Raw genomic sequence first — 22,018 nt, 5'->3', positions numbered from 1 at the left:
CCGATAATTATCTAACACTGGAAACCGATACTCCATATATTGGCCGATATACAGTATCTAAATATGAATGTAACATTTTCTGAGACTGAATCAAAAAGCTAAAAGTGGACAACTGCTTTTATTTGAAAACATTGACTGCGGAAAACAAGGTGACCGTTTGTTCTATTTTCCCCTGAAAATCATGTACCAAGCCTACTTTACACTAGTTAAACATTCTTTAACTTTTATGGTATGTTTATTTAATAAAAAAAGTATAGATATTCTTCCAGAACAGAGGAAAAGTGTTCTAACCACGAGTCTAACAGGTCTAAAGACAGAAAGCATTCAGACAGCAATTGGCTTTAAACATCCACACACACACTATTTTCTTTCAGAATGCATTTCTCTGATATTGTGCAAAGGCTCGGTGAATAACAAGGTAAAACAAGAGAAAAGATAAGCGGGAGCTGTTCAATTCAAAGCTTCACTGTGATTGTAGTTTCCCTGCAGACTACTACTGCATGATCAAGCTCAATTGGCATGTGTCGGGTCATGGAATGTTTGAGCAGTGTGATATCATTTTCAGATAAACAACAGCCCCTGACGTAACCTGACCTGATCATGAACTGCTATTTTGTTCATGAAAAAAGGTATTTCTACAAATCATACAGCCTTATGTTGCACTACAAATAATGATGACCCGTCCATGGCTGTACAGTGCAACATATTTGTATACATAACAGAGACCGTGTGTGGTGGCTTGCATATCACCAATGCGAATATTCGTGTTTGCATTATTTTTGCAAAAGCTCTTCAAGGCGGCTATTTCTACTATCAATGTAGTCCACAGTGTTTTTTTCATTCAGTTGTTATCTATGTGGTGCGAGTAATAATACAATAATTCAAAAGAAAGGCTATCACACTTTATCCATTCTTCTGAATGTTGAGAATCTATCTGCTTTTCTACCTGCTGAGACTTTTGATTTACTCAGGAAACAATATAAACATTAATATGCTGTGTATATGTCGATTTGTATTATTGAGATGTTTTTTTTATAATGTTGAAAGTGTCATATGGTTAGTGTAAAACAAAGAGCAGAGCAGATGTGGCAGTGCAGCAATTATTTTGCCCCAGGTCTATTGCTGCATTGCTATTTTTGAAGCGTTCATGATATAGTTCATGGTCGAATGAACATTGTTTGTGAAGACAAAATTCACCGTAAAAGAAAATTTGTCGTGTTTTATAAAATCTCTAACACTGCGTTTACTGCTAAAAAACACAAAACCATTTCAATTATTTGAATTGTAGTATTAGGCTTTGCTAGTCGCTAGAGGTGGTGACATACGTTTCATATTTGTGCTACAATTGCATGGCCTTTGCTACAAAACTTGTGACATTTTTGTAATGGTTAATCTGTATCCATCATCTTGACATCAATTTCCCCATTTTTTGTACAGACTATTTACCACATTCTCTCTGACCCTTCAAATTTAAGGGGGAAATGTCTTAAATTTTAAGAATAACAGTATTTTTCCCTTCACAAAAAAAAAACATTTCTCTGCTGGGCTCAAAAAAAGATTCAGCTGCTGCATACTTCAGTAACAGCCCACTCGTAAAGCTAAATAACATAGTGACAAATTCATAAAACAATCAACAATGATGAATTCCAGCATTTAAAAACACACTGGATTATGTCAGACACATCTGAGATCCTTCCACCACTCATTTTTAATATGTTACAAGGGAAAGCTTGTAATGACCAAACAGGCAGTAATCTAATAATATGTCTGATGTCAAAAGTTGAAGAAATATGGAAAAAGTGTTTATAGAATCTTTTCATAAAGTTGTGAGTTTAAAAGGTCCGGACCCAGTTTCCCTTCTTAAACAATTAAAAAAGCATTCACCTAATGAAGTTATATTTGAAGAAAGGCAGCACTCACTGAAGGTTTTGCAGATGTCGGACACGGCCTTGAAGACGCGGTCAGAGAAGTTGACTTTCACCCTCATGTGTTTCATGTTGGGCAGCTGCAGTCGTAACAGCTTGTGTTGCGGCGTGAACAGCAGCCTGGCGTCGGCCTGGATGCCGTACTTATCAAGAGTCCAGTGAGTCTTCAGCAGCCAGGTCTTCTTCTTCTCCCACCACAGGGCATGATCAGACCAGTCCTTCTTCACATCTGCACAGAGATTGAGAGAAACAAACATGCCAAGGTTATGAATTATGATGATAACCGCTTGAAAAGACAGGAGGTAGAGCTAGATGAAAATAGCCCTGCTAATAGCATTCTTTGCTTTGGCAGCACAAAAATAGTCCATAGACTTGTGAGCGAGGACAACTGCATGAAAATGAAATAGGGAGTGTGAAGTACGTTTGTGTAAGAAACTGAATTTGCAGCATTTTGGCTAGGATGATCGCAAGAGGACAACTATTCCACAGCAAACAGGCTAAAAACATCAGAGTGGTTGGAGATGTTTGTGTGTATAAGAAAGAGGATCAGGTTCCAGCGTTTGTCTTCGTTCTAGACTCACGCTGTAATCTCAGTCTGACACTATAAACCTGTCTTTCCTTTACCAGCTGTGCACAAACAACAAGAGATGTGGATTCAACAAAGAATGTGGATTTAAATATCACACACACAATATACTACTGTTTAAAGTCAATGAAATGTGTTAGATGGTGTGTATTTTACATTAAAACAAGTGAATCTGTATTGCCAGCGCTGTGTCTTGAATCAAAGCATGTGAATGACTTGAAGTGCTTTGCCTTTGTGCTACTGGCATGAACAGACCTTTTGTCCGTTTCGTTTCACTTTTTGTTTAGGGGAAGGTGTAAATGGGCCATTACTCTGAACTACCCAATCAAATATAAAAGGGGGCATCAGTTTCAAAGTGGACGTCAGTGCAACTGATGTCAATACACAGGTATGAGCAGACAAAGGAAATAGTATTTCACTTAGGAGACTGCTATCGTGTTTCCCAACCTTCTGTGTGTGTGAGAGAAAATTACCATATATTCCTTTCTATCCTAATCAAACATTGAGCAAATTATTTTTCCATTCTTAATCTCGTATAGAAACCATTTATTTATGTGGGCCGAAAAATATAATTTAATGTATTGGACCTTTGCCTTTTCAAAACTGCATTAGGTATTTACGGTTAAGAATATCCACGTTTTTATACTACTGAGATTTGATTTAGTTCGACACAGGAAAAGCACATTTTCTACCTCAAAACAGGCAAGAAAAAAACTAAGATGGTGAAAATCAAAAAACGGACTGTGAGGTATGTGCAGGTGACAGAACTGAAAGGATTGCAGTGTTGGAATGAGAAATGTTGAGAGTTTTTGTTTCCAAAAAGGATGGACAGAAGATAATCATGACAACAATAATAATAATCTTATTTCCAATTTAGTCATAGATTCTGCAGACAGAGTCACACAGAGTCAGTTTTTCTTCTCTACTCCCTAATAAAAGTGCTTTACGCTGGTTCAATACTATTTCAATAATTCCCTCTCGTTCACTAGCCAAAATGGCTTTAATCTCCATACCAACACAACACCGCTTACATGACAACAGATTGCAACCAATGCTCTCAATGAACATTTACAACCATTCCTGAAAAACGAGAGAAGTGACTAATGTCAAGATGTCCAATTTACATAGCCGCTCAAAACAAGACCGCGTTAGAAGCATCGTCTTACATTCTTGGGGGATGAATTTTGATATTTTTTGTAATGGCAGGGCTCCCAGACTAACAGTTGAGAGAGACCAGCACCAGATACATCTTTTCCAACGGGGCTGGTGCTGGAGCCCAACTGGGAACACGGGCTGCGCTTTTTTTGTACCAAGATCGAACTTTGTGCCGAACTGGCTACGAAACCTTGCTGGTCTGGAACTATGGAACCTACGACGTCAACCATGTTAATAAAGTTTATGTTGAGCATGTTGAAGATACTTTAATATTTTAAAATACGTAATATTTACCTCCCCCGGTATTGTTGCAGTGTAGGAATAGTGGTTTAAGCAAGGGAAGTTGCATTGTGTTGCACATTTCTTGCACACAGCAGGTTTTAAAAAAAGAAAGTGATAGAAAAAGTAATGGGGGCCTGTGCCCCAGTAGAGCTTTAGGTCTAGCAACGCCCCTGGCTTGCGCACTATACTTTAACACACATGTTTTTTGTTTCCCAACTGTTTGTTCACGGACTAACTTTACGAAGACTCTTGTTAATATGGGTTTTATATGTCCGTTTCAGAGAAGGAAGGAATGAAAGAGAACAGGGTTTAGTATTTTGTGCTCCGACTCCCTGGGCGAACGCATATGTAAAAAAAAACCTGCAAGACATGAAAGTTTTAGTGATTATTATTCATGAAAGCTGAATTGATACACTTTTGGCTTTTATCAGTAGCAACTCACAAATTAATAAGATTTAAGGTGATGTATAACGTTAACATTTTGTATAATTTTCAGTATTGTTAGATAGCTATATAACAATATAGTGCTTAAAGTTGGAACACATTTTAAGGGCTGTTATATTGTGTTTTCCTGATGAATAAAAACAGTTCGGAACAGTAATTGACTGGCGTCAAAGCCGCAATCCTCGTACTCTGATGTGAAAACAAAGGAGCGCGTGAACAAGACGCTCTAATCTTTAAATACGAAGGAAACGAAAACAGCAACACAACTGATTGAAACTAGGAGCGGTCTTACAGACAGTTAAGTTAAATATGACATATCACATGTATGAATACACCTTTAACAAATTTCGAACAGTTTTAATTCATTTGAAGAGTACTTCACGAATGGAAAAGGCATTCAAGAGTTTAAAGAGACATTGGGTCTCATTCACTAAGCAACGACCGCTTTCATAAACAAATCATGAGTCACTAAAACTTTCGTACAGAAATGTATTCTAAATATAAGAGTAAAGATAGGAACGTTTGAAAGCACATTTACCCAAAAATCACCAGTCTCTTTCTTTCTCTGGAAACTTCATCATAGCGGCTTCATCATAACGTAAATCAACCAAGTATAATTGGAAGTTTTATTTATTTTAAATATTTACCCTCCAGTTATTCTGAATCTCTCCTTCCTTTAGACTTTCCACTAAGAAAATTGGTGCCAGTCAATATGCCCAGGAATGACACAGTTTGCCAAGCAAAAAGGATTGTCTCAGTCAATTTGCTTTACTCTGTAACTCCATGAACTATGCAGTAGGGATGCACCAATATATACATTTTGGACGATAAACAATAAGCGATGATTCTTTAACATTGGAAGTCGATAACGGATATATTGGCCGATATACAGTATCTAGGTATTAATATAATAATTCCTAGCACTGAAAAAAAAGCTGCTTTTATATGAAAACATTCACTGCAGAAAACAAGGTCAACATTTTTTCCCCTGAAAATCATGTACCAAGCCTAGTTTACACCAGTTCAAAATTATTTAACCTTCAAACTTTTCTTGTATATTTTGTATTAAACAAACAAATTAAAGATGTTCTTCCTGAGCAACCCAGAAAAAGGTTCTTAATAGCCACAAATCGAACAGGTCTCAAGACAGAAATCATTCAGACAGCAGTCTGATTCAACCAATATGCTTTTGTTCCTATAATTTACACATTAATAAATACTGTATCTACATACTGTACCTACATCAACAATGTTTCGCTAATAGCAAAAAAGTTGACTTTAAAAATGAATGATCATGAAAGAAAGACTGTACTCTACAGTATTTTAACTGTGAGCAGCGTGCAGCTGAAGAAGTCTAACCAGTGGAAATTATGTATGATTTATCGGCTATAATATATCAGCCTACATTTTATTATCGGACGATACCGATAATTAAAAGGTCTTTGTTCTGTAAAAGGTTGTACTTGCAATTACATATCATTATTTAATCAGTGGCATAACAAATGTATTGAATATCGCAATTATTTCTGATGAAATTAATCGGCAAACAAAAAGTTATTGCGACAGGCCTGTTGCACTGGCACTGGCAGTAAGAGCCCTGCAAGTTTATCTTTATCTACAAGTTTACATATTAACAAATAAGTGCATAATTGACTACATGCTAAAGTCTTTTATGTTGTTAATAATAAAATAAAATACAAGAAATAAAGGAACAATAAAAAAACACCTAATGCTGGATAGTTTAGATTTTATAAATAATCCAATTCGAGGACTCATGAGGGTAAGAGACCGGAGGTGGGATCGAGACATGACGCGGGTCAGCCAAAAGTTTAAGTATTTAAGAAGCACAGAAGTAAAAGACCTTCTGTTAGAAGTGGGAAAAAGGACTACATTTAGTCTACATTGTCAGGTAGGTCAAGCCATCACAGACACATACGGCTCATTCAACAACACTGCACCATGACAACCACACAGCAGGTGATCATAGTAAACAAACAGTGCAGATCATCCAATAAGAGAGAATCATTTGAACTGAGAATTGAGCGTTTACACTCTCTACTAATAGGCCAATAATCTGTAACTGAATCAAAACAAATATTCATTAGAAGAACAAACACACTTCTTGCACAATGTGTTCCAGGGCTGTTTTAATGTTAATATGTAGGCCTATAGCTCCCATACTAATGAAAATATTTATAAGAATTTGCCACTACCTCGGTTTATGATTGTGAGATCTGCATTGTACACCGTAAGTTACAAGTATGGATCTCAAAGCTTTGTTTTAATTATATCAACTTTTAAAATAAAGTATTGTTTAATAGCATAGTCTTTGTTTTTCAATCAAAAATGATATAGAGACATTTGTGAAACATGTATTTTTTGTATTCGTGGTAAGCTATAGACACGAGGGTAGGGGAAAGTGCGTGTGGCTATAAGATACGTCACAGTGATTCACTGCTGCATGTAGCCTTACCCTTAACATTTTCAACCATCCCCTGATGAATTTAAATGAAATCCATCCACCAGTCCATCTTTGGGAGTAATATGATATACTCTGTGAGCAGCATGAGTCATTCATACAGTCACGTCCAGGCTATGAAACACGTAGACAGACACACAGTGACTCTTTTTCCAGAGGATCCCCAGTGAATTCCTCCTCAGACTGTCATTGGTGGGCCCGCCTCAGCCCCGCCCTACTGTCAGATGGAGTGCGGCGGGGACGGTCGCTCACTGACCATCTATCAGGCATCCTAAATAGAGGCCTGTAATTTAATTAGCTGGCAGCCAATTGCATTTCTTGGCTAAAAATACAGCCTGCCCAGCAGATGATGTAATGCTGTAACAAAACGAATCCAAGCTAAGTAATAGGATGCATTAAACAGCGATGGAGCTATCCAGTACTGCAGACGGAAAGAGAGGGTATATCGTGACCATGTTACAAACACACACACACTGCGAATCGTACACCTTCCTCTGCGGTGAGCCCATACAACAATAACATTATTTCTCTTTCAAAAAAGCTCTTATTTAACACACAAGGTTTATTAAAGTCCCTTAATATTCAACAACAATGAACATACATCAACAATAGACTATAAACAGATTGTGTCCACATCAGACTATTTCCGAGTTGTAAATAATAACACATTCAGCCACTGCAGCATGTAACAATACAAGACCTTGACTTGAGCAACTTCATTCATGAGTTTTTGCAATTTTTGCAAGGGCTCATTAAATATTCTCACTTAACCAGTTAGATACTACCAAACAAACCAAGTGAAGACTACAGTAAAACACGCACGCACGCACGCATATATATATATATATATATATATATGCAGGCATTAAAAGTCTTATGTAGAAATGATGATGTACATACTCTTGACAGAAATATGTGTTTATGTAATAGTAAACATGAATGCTACTGACAACCACATAATAACCACATTTCTATCAGCACCATTTGTTGACCATCTTTCTGTGTGTGCAGAAGAAAATGTGTTAAGCGTCAAGTTAAGCATTAGTGACCACTATGTGAACCTTAAACTTCAGGAGCTCTGAGCTCACATTGTTTATTGATCTGACTAAACTAGATATGTCTGGGCAGGTGACAGCTAAAACGGTCATTTGTCACACCCACCAGCATTTACTCCACCAGACCTAAAAATGGTTCAATAGAAAAAAAAAGATAAAATGTTATTATTTAGAAAGTCATCTAGCCCCTTTTTTCGATACAGAGGATGTTTAGAAGACATATTATTGTAAGACAGACCTTAAACCCAGTGTAATTGTTCTTAGTTTAAGACAGTGTGGCTGCAAACAGAAGAATGCCGGATATTGGATGCTGGAAATTTTTCATTGTCACAATGAAGCAAAGAGTGTAAGAGCTGTATTCCAGAATTTGAAAAGCTTCAGTAGATACGCAATAGACAATAAATATATTTGTACAATACTGTTTGTAAATTCCTTTTGTTTAAAGCCAAACATACCCTCGTAGAAAAGGTGCTTCAAAAGATTTGTTGATGCCATAGAAGAACATTTGGGTTCCATAAAGAACATTTACCATCTGAAGAACCTTTCGGTTTCACAAAAGGTTCTTTGTAGGGATGTAACGATCCGATACTCTGGATCGGATTTGGCTCCGATCCATACCTTTTTGAATGGATCGGGTATCGATCATGCGCGAGTCAGCACAACCGATCCAAATCCGATACCAAATTACCAGCAATTGTTGAACGGGGAGCTGTATTTAAGTAAATAGAAAACGTTCGTTTATTTTGAGAAAAATGCATTTACTTAAAAATAATAATTAAATACTTTGAAATTTATTTTGCGTAATGGCCCGACAGGCGAGTTTAGTGGGGAGACCTTTCAGGACCCAACTTTATGCCTATATGGAAATTTCAGCGCGTTGAAGATGTCGCAGATGTGGAAATATTTCACGCTTGAAACAACAGAAAGCAGCACAGCTGCCAGTGTGTAAGTACTGTTGCGCGTTACAACACGACACATTTAATCAAACATCTTCAGAAGCATCACGGAAAAGATCACGAAGAGTTTGTACAAGCGAAACGCAAAAAGGACGAATTAAAGCACCAAACCTTGCAGGAATTATTTCAAAGGCAAGAAAAACTTCACAAAGACGACAAAAAAATCTGTAAAAATCACAGAAAAAGTTGTGGAATTTATTGTACTAGATAATCAGCCTCTCTCTGTTGTGGAAAATGTAGGCTTCCGTCGCCTGAACCGCGTTAGTTTACCATCGCGTAAATACATTTCTGAAACAGCTTTGCCCGAGTTATTTTATAGTGTCGTCGCATGTTGCGGATCAGTTAAAAGATGTAAAATCTTTGAGCTTCACTGCTAATATTTGGAGCTCCGACGTGTGTCGGAGTTTTGAGTTTAACCGCGCATGGGATGGATTCTGGTTACGCATTGCAGAGTGCTGTGCTACATGCTAAAGAGTTGCGAGGATCACACAGAAGCAGCGTGATTTCAGCTTCAATCAAAGAAATGCTGGATGGTTGGAAAATACAGATTGTCATTTGGATGACTCCATAGCTTGATTACATGTAATTTATTTCAATTATAAGTTTAGCACAGTGTCCTTAATAAAGATGTCCGTCATACTGTGTATATTATTTATCTAAGTTTTGATGTATTTCATGAATATGCAAAGCTTGACTTTAAGCAGATAAATTTAATGACTGTGTGAGTTACAGACATTCTAAACCTTAAAAGGTCAACAATAATATATATGATATCGGATTTGGATCGGTATCGGCCGATATTTGAAAGTTCAGTATCGGAATCGGATCGGCAGAGAAAAACTGGTATCGGTGCATCCCTAGTTCTTTGTGGCGAAAAAAGGTTCTTCAGATTACAACAAAGTAAGAAAAAGTTGGTTCTGTGTGGTAAAAACGGTTCTTCAATGGCATCGTTGTGAAGAACCTTCAAAGCACCTTTATTTTTAAGAGTGCAACCACAGAGCGAACATAATGCTGTTTTCTCTTAGCAGATGTGTCCTCCTGTGTAAGTAAGCAAATCTCAAAACACTAAATCACAGGCAGATTTGATCAATGCAACAGGAAAGCTCGGTGTTGGGTAGGGCTGCCTCTTAGTGTAACTACATCCTGTATCATAGATTAGAGAGCCCTAAAGACCAGCGACATCAAGTGACGTTACCAGAGTACAAAACTCTACACACAGCGAACATGATGGCCATGGGAGGTAAACTAAAAACAAACTTAGTGCAACTGGAAAAATAATATACACAAATTTACCTACAGTTTTCTTTCAAGGACATACAGACGTGCTCAAGTTTGTTGGTACCCTTACAACTCATTGAAATAATGCTTCATCCCTCCTGAAGAGTAATGAAATTAATTAAAAGCTATTATATAATGTATGCTTGCATGCCTTTGGTATGTCATAGAATAAAGCAAAGAAGCTGTGGAAAGAGACAAATTATTGCTTATTATACCACGGAGCTGTTGAATGCTTCTATCTGATTGGCTCACGAACGTTTTACAGATTGTACATTAACTTGCGGTAAAACCCACACCTATGAAGTAGTTCCAGATCTGTCGACCAATTCACAGTTCCTTGTCCAAGTTTAATCGTTATATCAGATTTATACTGTAGCTATAGTCCACCACAAACAACATGGAAGACGATTACAATTTTTCAGAAATAACTTTTAATATTTATGAAAAGTACGAACATTTCGACAATTGGGCGAAAGCTGTACTTGACAGTCCAGAAGATGAAAAAAAGAAAGCGAACATCAAAACAGTCACTGAAGAACAATTAGACAATATTGAAGGTGAAAAACATGAAGAAAGGCAACAGCATGGCCCCAGACTGTGACCATATGGCGCATGTGCGACCTGCGAATTTTGATTTTGAATTGTTATTTTTAATGTGGAAAGAAGAGTAGAATGTTAACAATTATATATGCTTATATATATACTTTTTGACAAACACTATGTCTATTGGGTCAAGTGAATTCAGATTACAGTATCTCTATTTAGCACTAAACAATAACAAAGCTTCTATGTTGACTCTTTTTAAAGAAGCAGAACCAAATCTGCGATCATCAAGTAACTTAAATGTCAGTATCAGTGATTCAGTTCTTTTGGGGAAAATAATTGAATACTTGCATCGCAGGCTGATTTAAGGTTTGCCCCTAAATGTTTTGCTTGCTCTTCTAAAAATTTCAGTCAGGGGCTACAGTGCTCTTAGTAAAAATGTGTTAAACGAATGGCTTAAAACAAAAGATATGTCTGCTTGAAGAGGTAGAAAGAGAAGGGGCAAACACTTGAGAGATTTTAATGTAACTAAGAACTGCAGCTGGCACGGAATACTCCGTATCAAGTTTTCTTGCTTTAAAAGCTGGTCTGAACTGTTATATTTCCACATACAACATCATTGGAAAACCAGAATTCAAATCATCCAACGATGTATTCAAGGCAATCCTCAAAAAATTTTGCAAGGCTGGGAAAGACTCAAGCTCTCATCATCCTCCCATCTCCACTGCCAAAACAGAGCTCATTCATAACTCTCCACCTCCGTCACCGGACACAGCTGCTGGGCTAGTTCGAAAAGTCTGGTTCGACATACAACTGAACCTGGCAAGGAGAGGGCGCGAAAGAAATCGAGACTTAAAGCATTCATTTGTCATAAAAAAAGATGAAGAGGCGTTGAATACGCAAAATCCGACTGATCCTAACAAGGACTGCTTTAGAGGATTCATGTTTTGCACTTCCAGAAATCCACTTTGCCCCATTAAAAGTTTTATAAAAAGTACATTAAGTGTCCACCTGACGCCACGTCCTTCTACCTTCACCTGAGAGTCCCACATGAAGAGCTTGATAGGAGAGAGTGTTGGTACTCCCACGAACCGATGGGTGTGAACTATCTCGGGAAAATGCTGCCGTGCATTAGCAAGTTAGCCGGCTTACCCAAAAGGTACACCGACCATTCCCTAAGAAGCACCGAAGTTCAAGTGCTGTCAGAGGCAGGGCTGGAGAGCAGGTAGATCATGTCTGTCACAGGACACAAGTGCGAAACAAGCCCTAGAAGCTACTGGGTACCTTCGGCAAATGAACGAAAGAAATGGAGCTTGATCCTGTCGGTTCAGATGACACCAAAAACAAAGCCACAGATCACAGATCAGAAGCAACAAACTTCACTGATCAGCACCCTGCATTTGATCTAACGTTTTCTATATCTAACTTCACAATAAATGGAAACGTGCAGTTAAACCTTAACAAATCTAACTGAAATAATTTAATAAAATCCCCCACTCACAGTTGCATTATAAGCGCGGCCGAAAAATTACTTGTGATGTGGTCACCGTGGTAGAAGCGGAATAATTGACTCCGGTACTTTCCATTATCGAAAGTGAATGCACACCTTAGGTGTTACTGTGTAACCTAAAATGGCCTGGACACATTTGTTGGTACCCCTTAGAAAAGACAATAACATTGACTGCTTGCAATTTTCTTAACATCCAGTGTGTCAGCACACACATTGAGCTGATGAAGGCAAATTTCTTACAATAGTTACTGTACAGAAGTAACTTGCTAAAATTGTGTTTAAAGCACACTCAAGTAGTACTCACGATAAGTACTCACAAGTACTCAATTGATCACTACTTAGCAGTGAGGACTACTCTGCACTACTTGCGAGAGAAGATTTTTTATGAGAATGCACTTGACACACTAACTTGATGGTGCCTCAGGTTTCTAGTATCAACCAAAATATCTGTTATATATTGATATTTCCAACTCATTAGTATCACATGTATCCAATCTTGTAATCAGTCATTCAGCCTATTTAAAAGGAGAAATGTTGTCACTGTGCTGTTTGGTATCATTGTGTGCTCCACACTGAACATGGACCAGGGAAAGCAAAGGACTGAGTTGTCTAAGGAGCTCTGAAAGAAAATAATAGACAAATAAAGGTAAAGGCTACAAGACCATCTCCAAGCAGCTCGATGTTCATGTGACAACAGTTGCAAATATTATTAAGAAGTTAGCCCACCTCCCTGGGCGTGGCCGCAAGAGGAAAATCTACCCCAGATTGAACAGAAGTGTGAATGGTAGAAAAAGAACCAAGGATAACTGTCAAACAGATACAAGCTGAACTACAAGGTGAAGGAAAGTCAGTTTCTGATCGCAACATCCGTCGCTTTTTGAGCAAAAGTGGGCTCCATGGAAGAAGACCCAGGAGGACACACTTTTGAAAGAAAAACATGAATGTGAAACAATTCATATTGACAAGCCATAATCCTTCTGGGAGAATGTCCTTTAGACAGAGGAGTTAAAACTGGAGCTTTTTGGCAAGTCACATCAGCTCTATGTTCACAGACGGAAAAAAAAATCAAGCTTTCAGAAAAGTGAACACCATACCTACAGTGAAACCTGGAGGAGGCTTGGTTATGTTATGGGGCTGCTTTGCTGCATCTGGCACAGGGTGCTTTGAATCTGTGCAGGGCACAATGAAATCTCAAGACTATCAAGGCATTCTGGAGCGAAACTTACTGCCCAGTGTCAGAAAGCTTGGTCTCAGTCGCAGGCCATGGGTCCTCCACCAGGATAATGACCCAAAACACGCAGCTAACAACACCCAAGAATGGATAGGAACAAAACATTGCACTATTCTGAAGTGGCCTTCTATGAGTCGGGATCTGAATACTATCGAACATCTATGGAAAGAGCTGAATCTTGCAGTATGGAGGAGGCACCCATCAAACCTGAGACAGCTGGAGCAGTTTGCGCAGTAAGAGTGGGCCAAACTACCTGTTAACAGGTGCAGAAGTCTTATTGAAAACAAAGTCTGATTTCTATTAAATATGGAATAAAAAAATGGTGGATGCCAATTACTTTTGTTATTTCAGTGAAAATTGTGCATTCTTTGTTTTTTGTTGAGCACGTCTGTAAATAATTAGTTGTTTCATAACACACTTCCTTTATCTATACCTGTTTATTAAAAATACCCAAAACATCTAAGAATTACAGTCAATCATTTTTATTAATAATATATAACAATAACAACAGGTTACAAACATCCAAAAAATTACTATCTTCTCACACCTTTTCGGAAATCGAATGGCCAAACAGAAGGCTCTCTGGCATTCGCTCTCATCAGCAAAATCCTAGCAAGCGTAGTGAATATTTAAAATTCCGAACAGACCTATTTGGGCGGATCAAGGACCTAGACAAATCTCTTGATACAAGGAAGGAAAGGGGAAACATGACACAGGAAAAGATGCATCCTCTGATAAGTGATACGCATTTCCCTACAGTTCCTACATTCCTCTCCCTGCAGCTATAGTAGGATTAGAGTTGGACGTTAGAATAGGAAGTAGCTATGGCTCCTTCAGCCTTGCCAATGACTTTCTTAATGGATAATATATACATTTGTATTATTCACTCTCTAAATTCATTCTTTAGTTATTTCAAGTAATAGGTATTGCTAGGATTATAACATCAAGTAGTACTCACTACAAGTACTCAATTAACCACTACTAAGCAGTGAGGACTACTCTGCAATACTTGCGAGAGAAGATATTTTATGAGAATGCACTTGACACACCAACTTGATGGTGCCTCAGGCTTTTAATATCAACTAAGAAAATACCAACCTGAAAATAACAAAGAACATCGAAACTATAAATAACTAATTTTTGGCCAAAATGAATTAAATCAATGCCAGAATCTGAAAGCTGCGGCAAAAATACCGAAATGATAGCAGTGTCCAGAAAACAAGCCAAACGTTTGAAGTCATTTCCTGTTTGCCAGAAGACTTTTATGGATTTTTACACAACCGGGCTTGTCATGCGCGTACAACCCCACCTAAACCCATTCTCCCCATAGAACAGAGTCGATATCATCAGCTAAACCTCACCAATTTCCCTTCAATCTCTACAGAGGATCTTCAAGGCTAACAACATATGGAACAAATGACTTTGGTCAAGAGGCTCAAAATGTGCTGTTACTGCCTGTGATGTCATTTTGCCCTGTCGTTCATTTTAGGGTTTCCTTTTCACATTCTAATAATACACTTTCTCCTCACCAGTATCAGCGAAGGGGCGTGTGGCCCGTGAAGCAGTGTGTGTATTTCTCAGCTCCTCGCAAGAGCACAGGGTTTCTTTTGGCCACCACATACATTATGACGACACACTGCAGATGCTTACACGGTTATAGACTCACAGTGCCACGGAGTCTGAACAAAATGTGCCCCTGTCTCTGCTTACTCATAAGAAATATTATGATTTAAACAGCACTGAGCTGAGTTAAAAGAAAAAAGGTGGGCTGTGCGAAGTCTTCAAACATGACTTGATATTTCAGATCTCTCAGCATTCACCAAGCTATAGAACGACTCTTCATAGTCTTATATTGCTTTGTGTGCTCCAGTTAAAACTAACGTAACCTAAAAGTATGGTGCATAATGTTTACAACATGAGCAGTCAAAACTCAAGGTTTAAGGTCAATGGCAAATATAAAAGCTTTCATGTCCCCTCTCATCATTAATTATTAAATAGAATGTGCTGAAATGCTTTTTCAGGAAATGGCCATAGTGATCAATAACAGAGTGCCTTCCTGGCATTCTTATTTATTACATTAGAGCTAAAATCAAGGACTTTAGATGCACAAGAGATGTGAGCGTGGTAGAATATATCCAGGCAAAATATGTACATTTACGCACAAACTATGGAGTCTTTGTCTCCATAAAAAAAGTCTCCACAAAAGAAGAAACATTTGACCCCATTCCACCAATCACAGACCACATGAAAACATGTGACAAGTTGAAAACAGTAACTGGAGACCAATTTAGAGTTGTATGTATGTACTTAAATATGCAGGAGTTTTATAGCAGGGGTAAGTGAATATTTCAAATAAGATTAGCAAAGCAAGTTAGTGATACAGCACATTTTGATTACAAGAGTCAGATTTACTGTCTTGTAGAATGCTGCTTAATGAGGAACCTTTTGGTACAACACTCCGAGCATAGGAAATGATTGTTTTATTCTTATCTAGTGAAACAATCTTTAATTTTCTTTAAAAAAAGGATAAATTTGCTGACTAAATTCTTTTCGACTAAAGAAAAAAATATATAAACATCATTGATGACAATAGGGGTGAGTAAATTATCATGAAAATGTATGTTGAAAGTGAACAATTCCTTTAAGATGTGAAGCATAATCGGAATAATGTAACACAATCCTGAAAGTTAGGCTGTATTTACTTTATGTTGGTTTGTTATTTGGTGTGAGATTAATTTGGGCAGACTGAGAGCTTGTAAGTGGCTTGTCTCATGCATGCAAGTTGGCAACTCTCTGCTTTAATCCCAGTACTTCTGTGATCATTTGACACAGAAATAACAGATAGTGTGTTGTTAAAAACACTGTCAAGAACGCCATTTCATACTTGATGATGACAATGCCTTCTCTGCGTCAACGGCAGCACAAACACAGATTGGAGTGTTATGACTTTAGTCTGAGGTGTAATAGACGCAGGAGAATCGTTGATTTTCATTAATGAGATCGTCTGGGTGTTTGAATCGAGATAGCCATCTTTAATGATTATTCGTGCAGCTCTAAGCCACGATATGTAAATTTGAACCGATAGGTGGTGCACTTTCGCAACAACAAAAAGCGAAGCTAAATGACGTTATGTAGGAGAGTGGAATTATGGGACATGTGTTTTCACCATCCAGAGGTGTATGGAGATCGCCCATCATGTTCACGGACGATGTAATGAATGAATTTTGTGTCACCGTAATGAATTAGCTAGCAAGAAACGTGGAATGTAATGCTACGTTAGCCAGCGACTGATATTGGACTTTGTCAATTGATTTGGTAGCGTAATGCTATACAGTTTTACATGTGTAAAATAGTCATACAGTTGTCGTTTAAAAAGTAAACTACATTTTCCGCTTTTTTGGGTTTCCTTTACTCGCCAAAGAGTAATCGTGATCCATAATAACATAACAACAGATGCTGCATCCCAGATGCTGTATAACCACTTCCACATTTGCGTGTTGCCGTAGTTTCTACAACCAGAAACAGAGTATTGCGGAGCACCAGATATTAAGTCACTGATATGCGACAAACACAAGGGAAACAAGGGATGGGTCATTATTTTAAATAGGAATTTCTGTTAATTTATCATGGTCTCTTTGATAGTCAAAAAGTCATTATTTTTGTTTAACTTTAGAAATTCCAAGTGGTGACCAATCAAACAATTACATCACAAAGGTACAGAAAAAAACCTGCTAACAGTCAGACATTTGTCTTTTTAACACAGTCCCTCAATAAAACATCTAACAGATACTGAATCTTGAAGCAGCATTTTTAGTTGATATGAGACTCCATTTAAATGCACATTTCCAAAATATTAAACTCACACCTTGATTTAAGTAAGATACTTATCAGAGGGTTATCAGCTAGGACGTGGCTAAAACTACATTTACATTTTGTCATTTAACAGACGCTTTTGTACAAAGCGACTTACAAAGAATTCAGGGAGCAATAAGCGATATGTCAAACTAGTACCTCTTGTACATACATCCATACTTAATATAGGGTTAATGCATGAACATTCACAAGTGACATAACCTCTACTTCCTAATGACCAAAACAACACTATCTTCAAGGTGACCCCGTTTTTCACATCTGTATTCAAAGATGAAGGAAGAGCCACAGGAGGTCCTGGTGTGACACACGGCAAAGCAAAAAACACATGTCATGCATGATTTAAACAACACTGTTTTTAGCCACTATCAAGTGCTGACTCCATTTAAGAGGTCAAGATTTCTTATTATTTCACAAAACCAAACAGCGAAACCTTTGTTAACTCTGTTGAAATCCACAAGATCTGGAATGTAGCTGCTATTATGGCAATGCCTCCACATGGGAGGGTCAGTAGACATGTGTTCTCTATCTGCTTTTCCATATGACCCTGTCTTCAAGGAGTGGGATCCAGACCATGGAAAACAAAGGCCGATGTGTTCTATGCAACAATCTTTTCTAAACAACAAGGATGGATCTCAGGGAAACGGCAGGAAAGCAGAACTTGGAGCAATCAGAACGGTTTGCTTGCTCAAATAATACAATGTCACAGACACAAATTCACTAACTATGTTGGGACAACATGTATGTAGGGAAAGCGTCATAAAATAACAAGTTTACATTAAGCATGTTTGAATTCCCGGTATGACAGAAATAAATATGAATCAGTGTCATTTGTTTAGTTCCAGTGAATAATCATTTGTAAGAGAACCATGAGTCAACAAATCCTCAAAAAGATTTACCATTACTGCAGCATTCCCACACCTTTGAGAAACTTCCTTCCATGACTTTTCATGATTAACATGTATTCCTTATTTCTGTATAAGGACAAAACATTTGAGACTAAAATCTTAGGATTCCCAGATCATTTCAGGTTTTCCATGACACGCAAACCCTAAACACATGACCGATTTCATCATCCTCTCTCTAGACGATTAGCCCAAACATCCTGAAGGGTGGATACCGTGCACATACCGAGTTTCTCCACGAGTTTGAGCATCACACCGCCGATGTGAATCTCCCCGGTGACTCTCAGCGACACGTCCCTGTTGAGGTCAGTCACATGCATCTTCAATTCCCAGGTGCCGTCTGCATAGCAGCCATCTGGCATTCGTATACCATCCAACGCCATCCTTTACAAACAGTGTCATAAGAGAAAAGCCATTATAAGATATCAGTCAAGCAGTCAGATCAATGCAAAGTAAAAGTCTTCAGAATGAGATATAGTTGGTGTCTCAAAAAACATGTGCTGCCTAGCTGTGGACAACACTTAAGAAAACATGGGATATGCTTATGGTGTCCAATATACGGTCTAGTTAGGCAGCTCACACATATGAAAAATGCTTCAGAAAGTAATAAGCGAAAGAATAAATGTGACCCTGTCTGTGAAATCCTATTTGAAATCTCAAAATCCGATTTTAAGATAAGAAGCATCCAAGTTTGATTTCAAACATTCATTTCCCTATGGTTTTGAGTCGATGTAAAATAAACATAAATTAAAATCACACTAGCCGAGCTTTCAAAGGCAAGGTCACAAATACGTGAATGGCAAATTAAAAGTCCGCCCATTTAACAACTTTGACAACTGATTTGACCTCACAAAAAGTCCTGGATAGAAATGACACGGTGTAAATAAATAACATTTATGTTAAATCGTGCTAATAAACGTAATAATGAGTTTAAAACATTGCGCTTTGGTGAGATGTGTGACATTAAAGCCGCAGCTCGAACAACTAACGGTCAAACACGGGCGCCGATGACGTCAGCAGCCCGTTCTCGATGCCAACTCAATAAAGACAGTCAAGTCAACGCGTAAAAAAGACGAAAACGCACTCAAAGTTATATTTCATAGTCCGCCTGATTAAATAAGAAAGTATATTTTTAGAGCAAAGCCCACAGTGAGTTTTGAGGTGTGCAACAGCAGGGGTTTTATTCAGAGTTGTGGAGTACGCCAGCTGAAATCATAGCGTTCACTAACCTTCACCAATACACCGAATGAAATCCACGCAACACCGATTAAACGCCCAGAACTTCAACAGTCAGCGAGGTTTCTTTTCTTCAGACGCCTTTTTAATCCTTTCATGAGGAAAAATCCCGGGAAAAAGTGTTAAAGTCCTGCGGCGGAGCTCCTTACGGGATTCGCGTTAATGGAGTCCAGTGGCCGCTCGCGCTCTCTCGTTCACTCTCTCTTTCTTTCTGCGTGTGTGTCTTTCTCACTGTGTGTGTGTGTGTGTCCCCTACCGCCCGCCCTCAGATGACGTCACTTTCGGTCCGCTCGCGCTGTCCGTCACACCGGTCACCAGTGTGTTGTATTGGAGGGATGTGGCCCTGGGCTTTGTAGATTATAATCGATCTAAAAAAAGGTCATTTTCATGTCATTAATCTGATCTTGTTACTAGCAAAGTGTCATATTCATATATCTAAATATTAAAACGTGAAACCTCTTTTCTCACATTTTTGAAAGAATTTGAAAAATCCCTCTTTTCTGTTAATGATCTGTTCGTAATTCTTTTCCTTTTTTCAGTGTCATGTCATTCTTATAATTTATCAATATGTTTAAGTTACATGATTCCCCTCTTTGTGATTTTTTGTTTATTGTATCTGTTTTAGTTCTGTTGTTGACTGTTATCTGTATATTGTTTTAAGCAATAATAATAAAAAAAATCACACCGGTCACCATTCGCGCCTTCGTATGTGACGTACTTCTGTATGAATATTGACGTCATCTCATTAATACTCATAAACAAAACTTTCAAATGTCTTAAACAAGCTTTCACTGCATTCACGTATTTCATTGATTCCACACTGGCGTTATTATTCACTGACGGCGGTGTGGTTTTGAGGGGTTAAGACAGTTTCATTAAGAACATTGACTAAGTAAATAAATAAAGTTGAAATGTATTTATGCATTTCTAACTCATCAGTCTAAAACCCAATAAAGTTGATTTTCTGTCAAAAAAAAGCTGATATTAAGTTCTTGTGATTATTTACATTTACATTTACATTTATTTATTTCCCCGGTCAATGTATTCAATTCTTTACAGTTTCACAAGATACAGAAGAGTTGAGCTTCAAAAGCAACCTTAAAAAGTAATAATGAAACTTTAAATGTAACGCATCCTGATATTTTTTGAATTAAGTCAATTTAATGAATTTAGTGTAATTGCAACCAATCATTGTGCAGCATTTCAATTTGCTGAACTTATAGTCTAAATTGACAATTGTATCAATGCAATTGTTATTATATTAAATATTTCTGACATTTTTTGCATTAACATGCTGTTTTAGGTCACTCCAGCGCAGGAATTTGGTGCTCAGCCGTGGACTGCATCAGAAGAATTTATAACCCCAGCGCTCTGACCTCCTCCACTGTGTCTGGCAGGGGAGCCATTGCCTTTTTAGGCTGTGTTTTAATTACCATGTAAACAGCAGTGAGACAGTGAAGTGGATGGGAAGGTGTTAGTCACAGTACAGTGTCTGATGTCACACACAGCTCATCTGGCTGACAGAACAGCAGGCCATTCTAAAACTTTACAATTGTTTTTATCTTTAAAGTGTCCCCCAGAAGCCCTTCAATTATTCCGAAATATTTATTTAAACCCCCTGTAGTGATCGGTGAACGGTGGCTCCTGTTCATGGGAAATTCATTGAAAATTTGGATAAAAAAATGAACTTAACTCAAATTATATCGTGTATACATTTCAACAAACCACCATTATTGTGATCAGTGTTTGCTTTTGTCTTTAAGTGTTTACATTAGTGTTTCAGTAGTAACACTCGTGCATTAATAAGAGAAGATATGCTTTATAGTTACGTTTTTGTAATGTCTATCAAGCTTTAATAAAGATGACAAGTGAAACTGAATCATGTGGAAGTTGATCTTCTAATGTCTGGTTCTCAAACGCAAAGATAATGTGATAAAATAAACAGACAATTGTTTTGACACACTTAGACATCAACAGTCATCATGCAAACCTCAACAACGGTGACAATCATCAAACTTATTCAGATAAACAGATCAACTGCAATGCATGCTGGGGGTCACAAATGAGTTTGATGTTGCATGAAGCTTTCTTTTGTTGATTGTCATCATTGTTGAGAGTCTCCAGCAATTTAACACATTTGATGTGTATTCTTTTAGTTCATATTGTGTTTTAGTACTGCTGTTTATATCTCACACTGTAGGATCACACAATATTCACACATTAATAACACTCCTGAGCAATTATTCAAATGATGACGAATCTTAGTTTTCATTGCCTCAACAAATGTTTTTTAACACACTGTCACGACAGCCAATGAAAACGTATCATTACAATATATGAGTCAAGATATTGATCACAATAATGATGGTTTGGTGGAATGTATACATTTTGATTTGAACCAAGCCTTAAATATAATTTTAGGGGAAACTAATAAAACACCATGTTTTTTTATAAAAGATATTTATTTTAGGAATTGTAACACGACCAAATCTCGAGGCATTTAAAAAATCAATAGGAACGTTGACTCCTGGAAAAACTCTTGACGTTATGGAAAGTAGGCTGA

At 37.7% G+C, this 22,018-nt stretch overlaps 1 protein-coding gene across 2 annotated transcripts in view; it reads right to left on the bottom strand.

Moving 5' to 3' along the window:
- Nucleotides 1-19,789, bottom strand: part of fermt2 (FERM domain containing kindlin 2) — a 40,068-nt gene extending 20,279 nt beyond the window's left edge. Inside the window, exons 1-3 of one of the 2 annotated variants that reach the window (XM_079458852.1) lie at nt 19,449-19,789; nt 18,446-18,603; nt 1,921-2,154 (exon numbers count right to left, since the gene is read on the bottom strand). In XM_079458852.1, coding sequence (XP_079314978.1) covers nt 1,921-2,154; nt 18,446-18,602 — 391 coding nt within the window. In that variant the 5' untranslated portion in view covers nt 18,603; nt 19,449-19,789. The remainder of the gene's footprint in view (nt 1-1,920; nt 2,155-18,445; nt 18,604-19,448) is intronic. The other variant, XM_079458851.1, reaches the window with a different exon arrangement.
- Between the last annotated feature and the right edge of the window lie 2,229 nt (nt 19,790-22,018).

The sequence above is a fragment of the Barbatula barbatula genome (assembly GCF_947034865.1).
Source record: "Barbatula barbatula genome assembly, chromosome: 6".
NCBI classification, from domain to species: Eukaryota; Metazoa; Chordata; class Actinopteri; order Cypriniformes; family Nemacheilidae; genus Barbatula; species Barbatula barbatula.
Note: the sequence above shows the minus strand (reverse complement) of the source record. Positions and strands in the feature narration are given on the sequence as shown.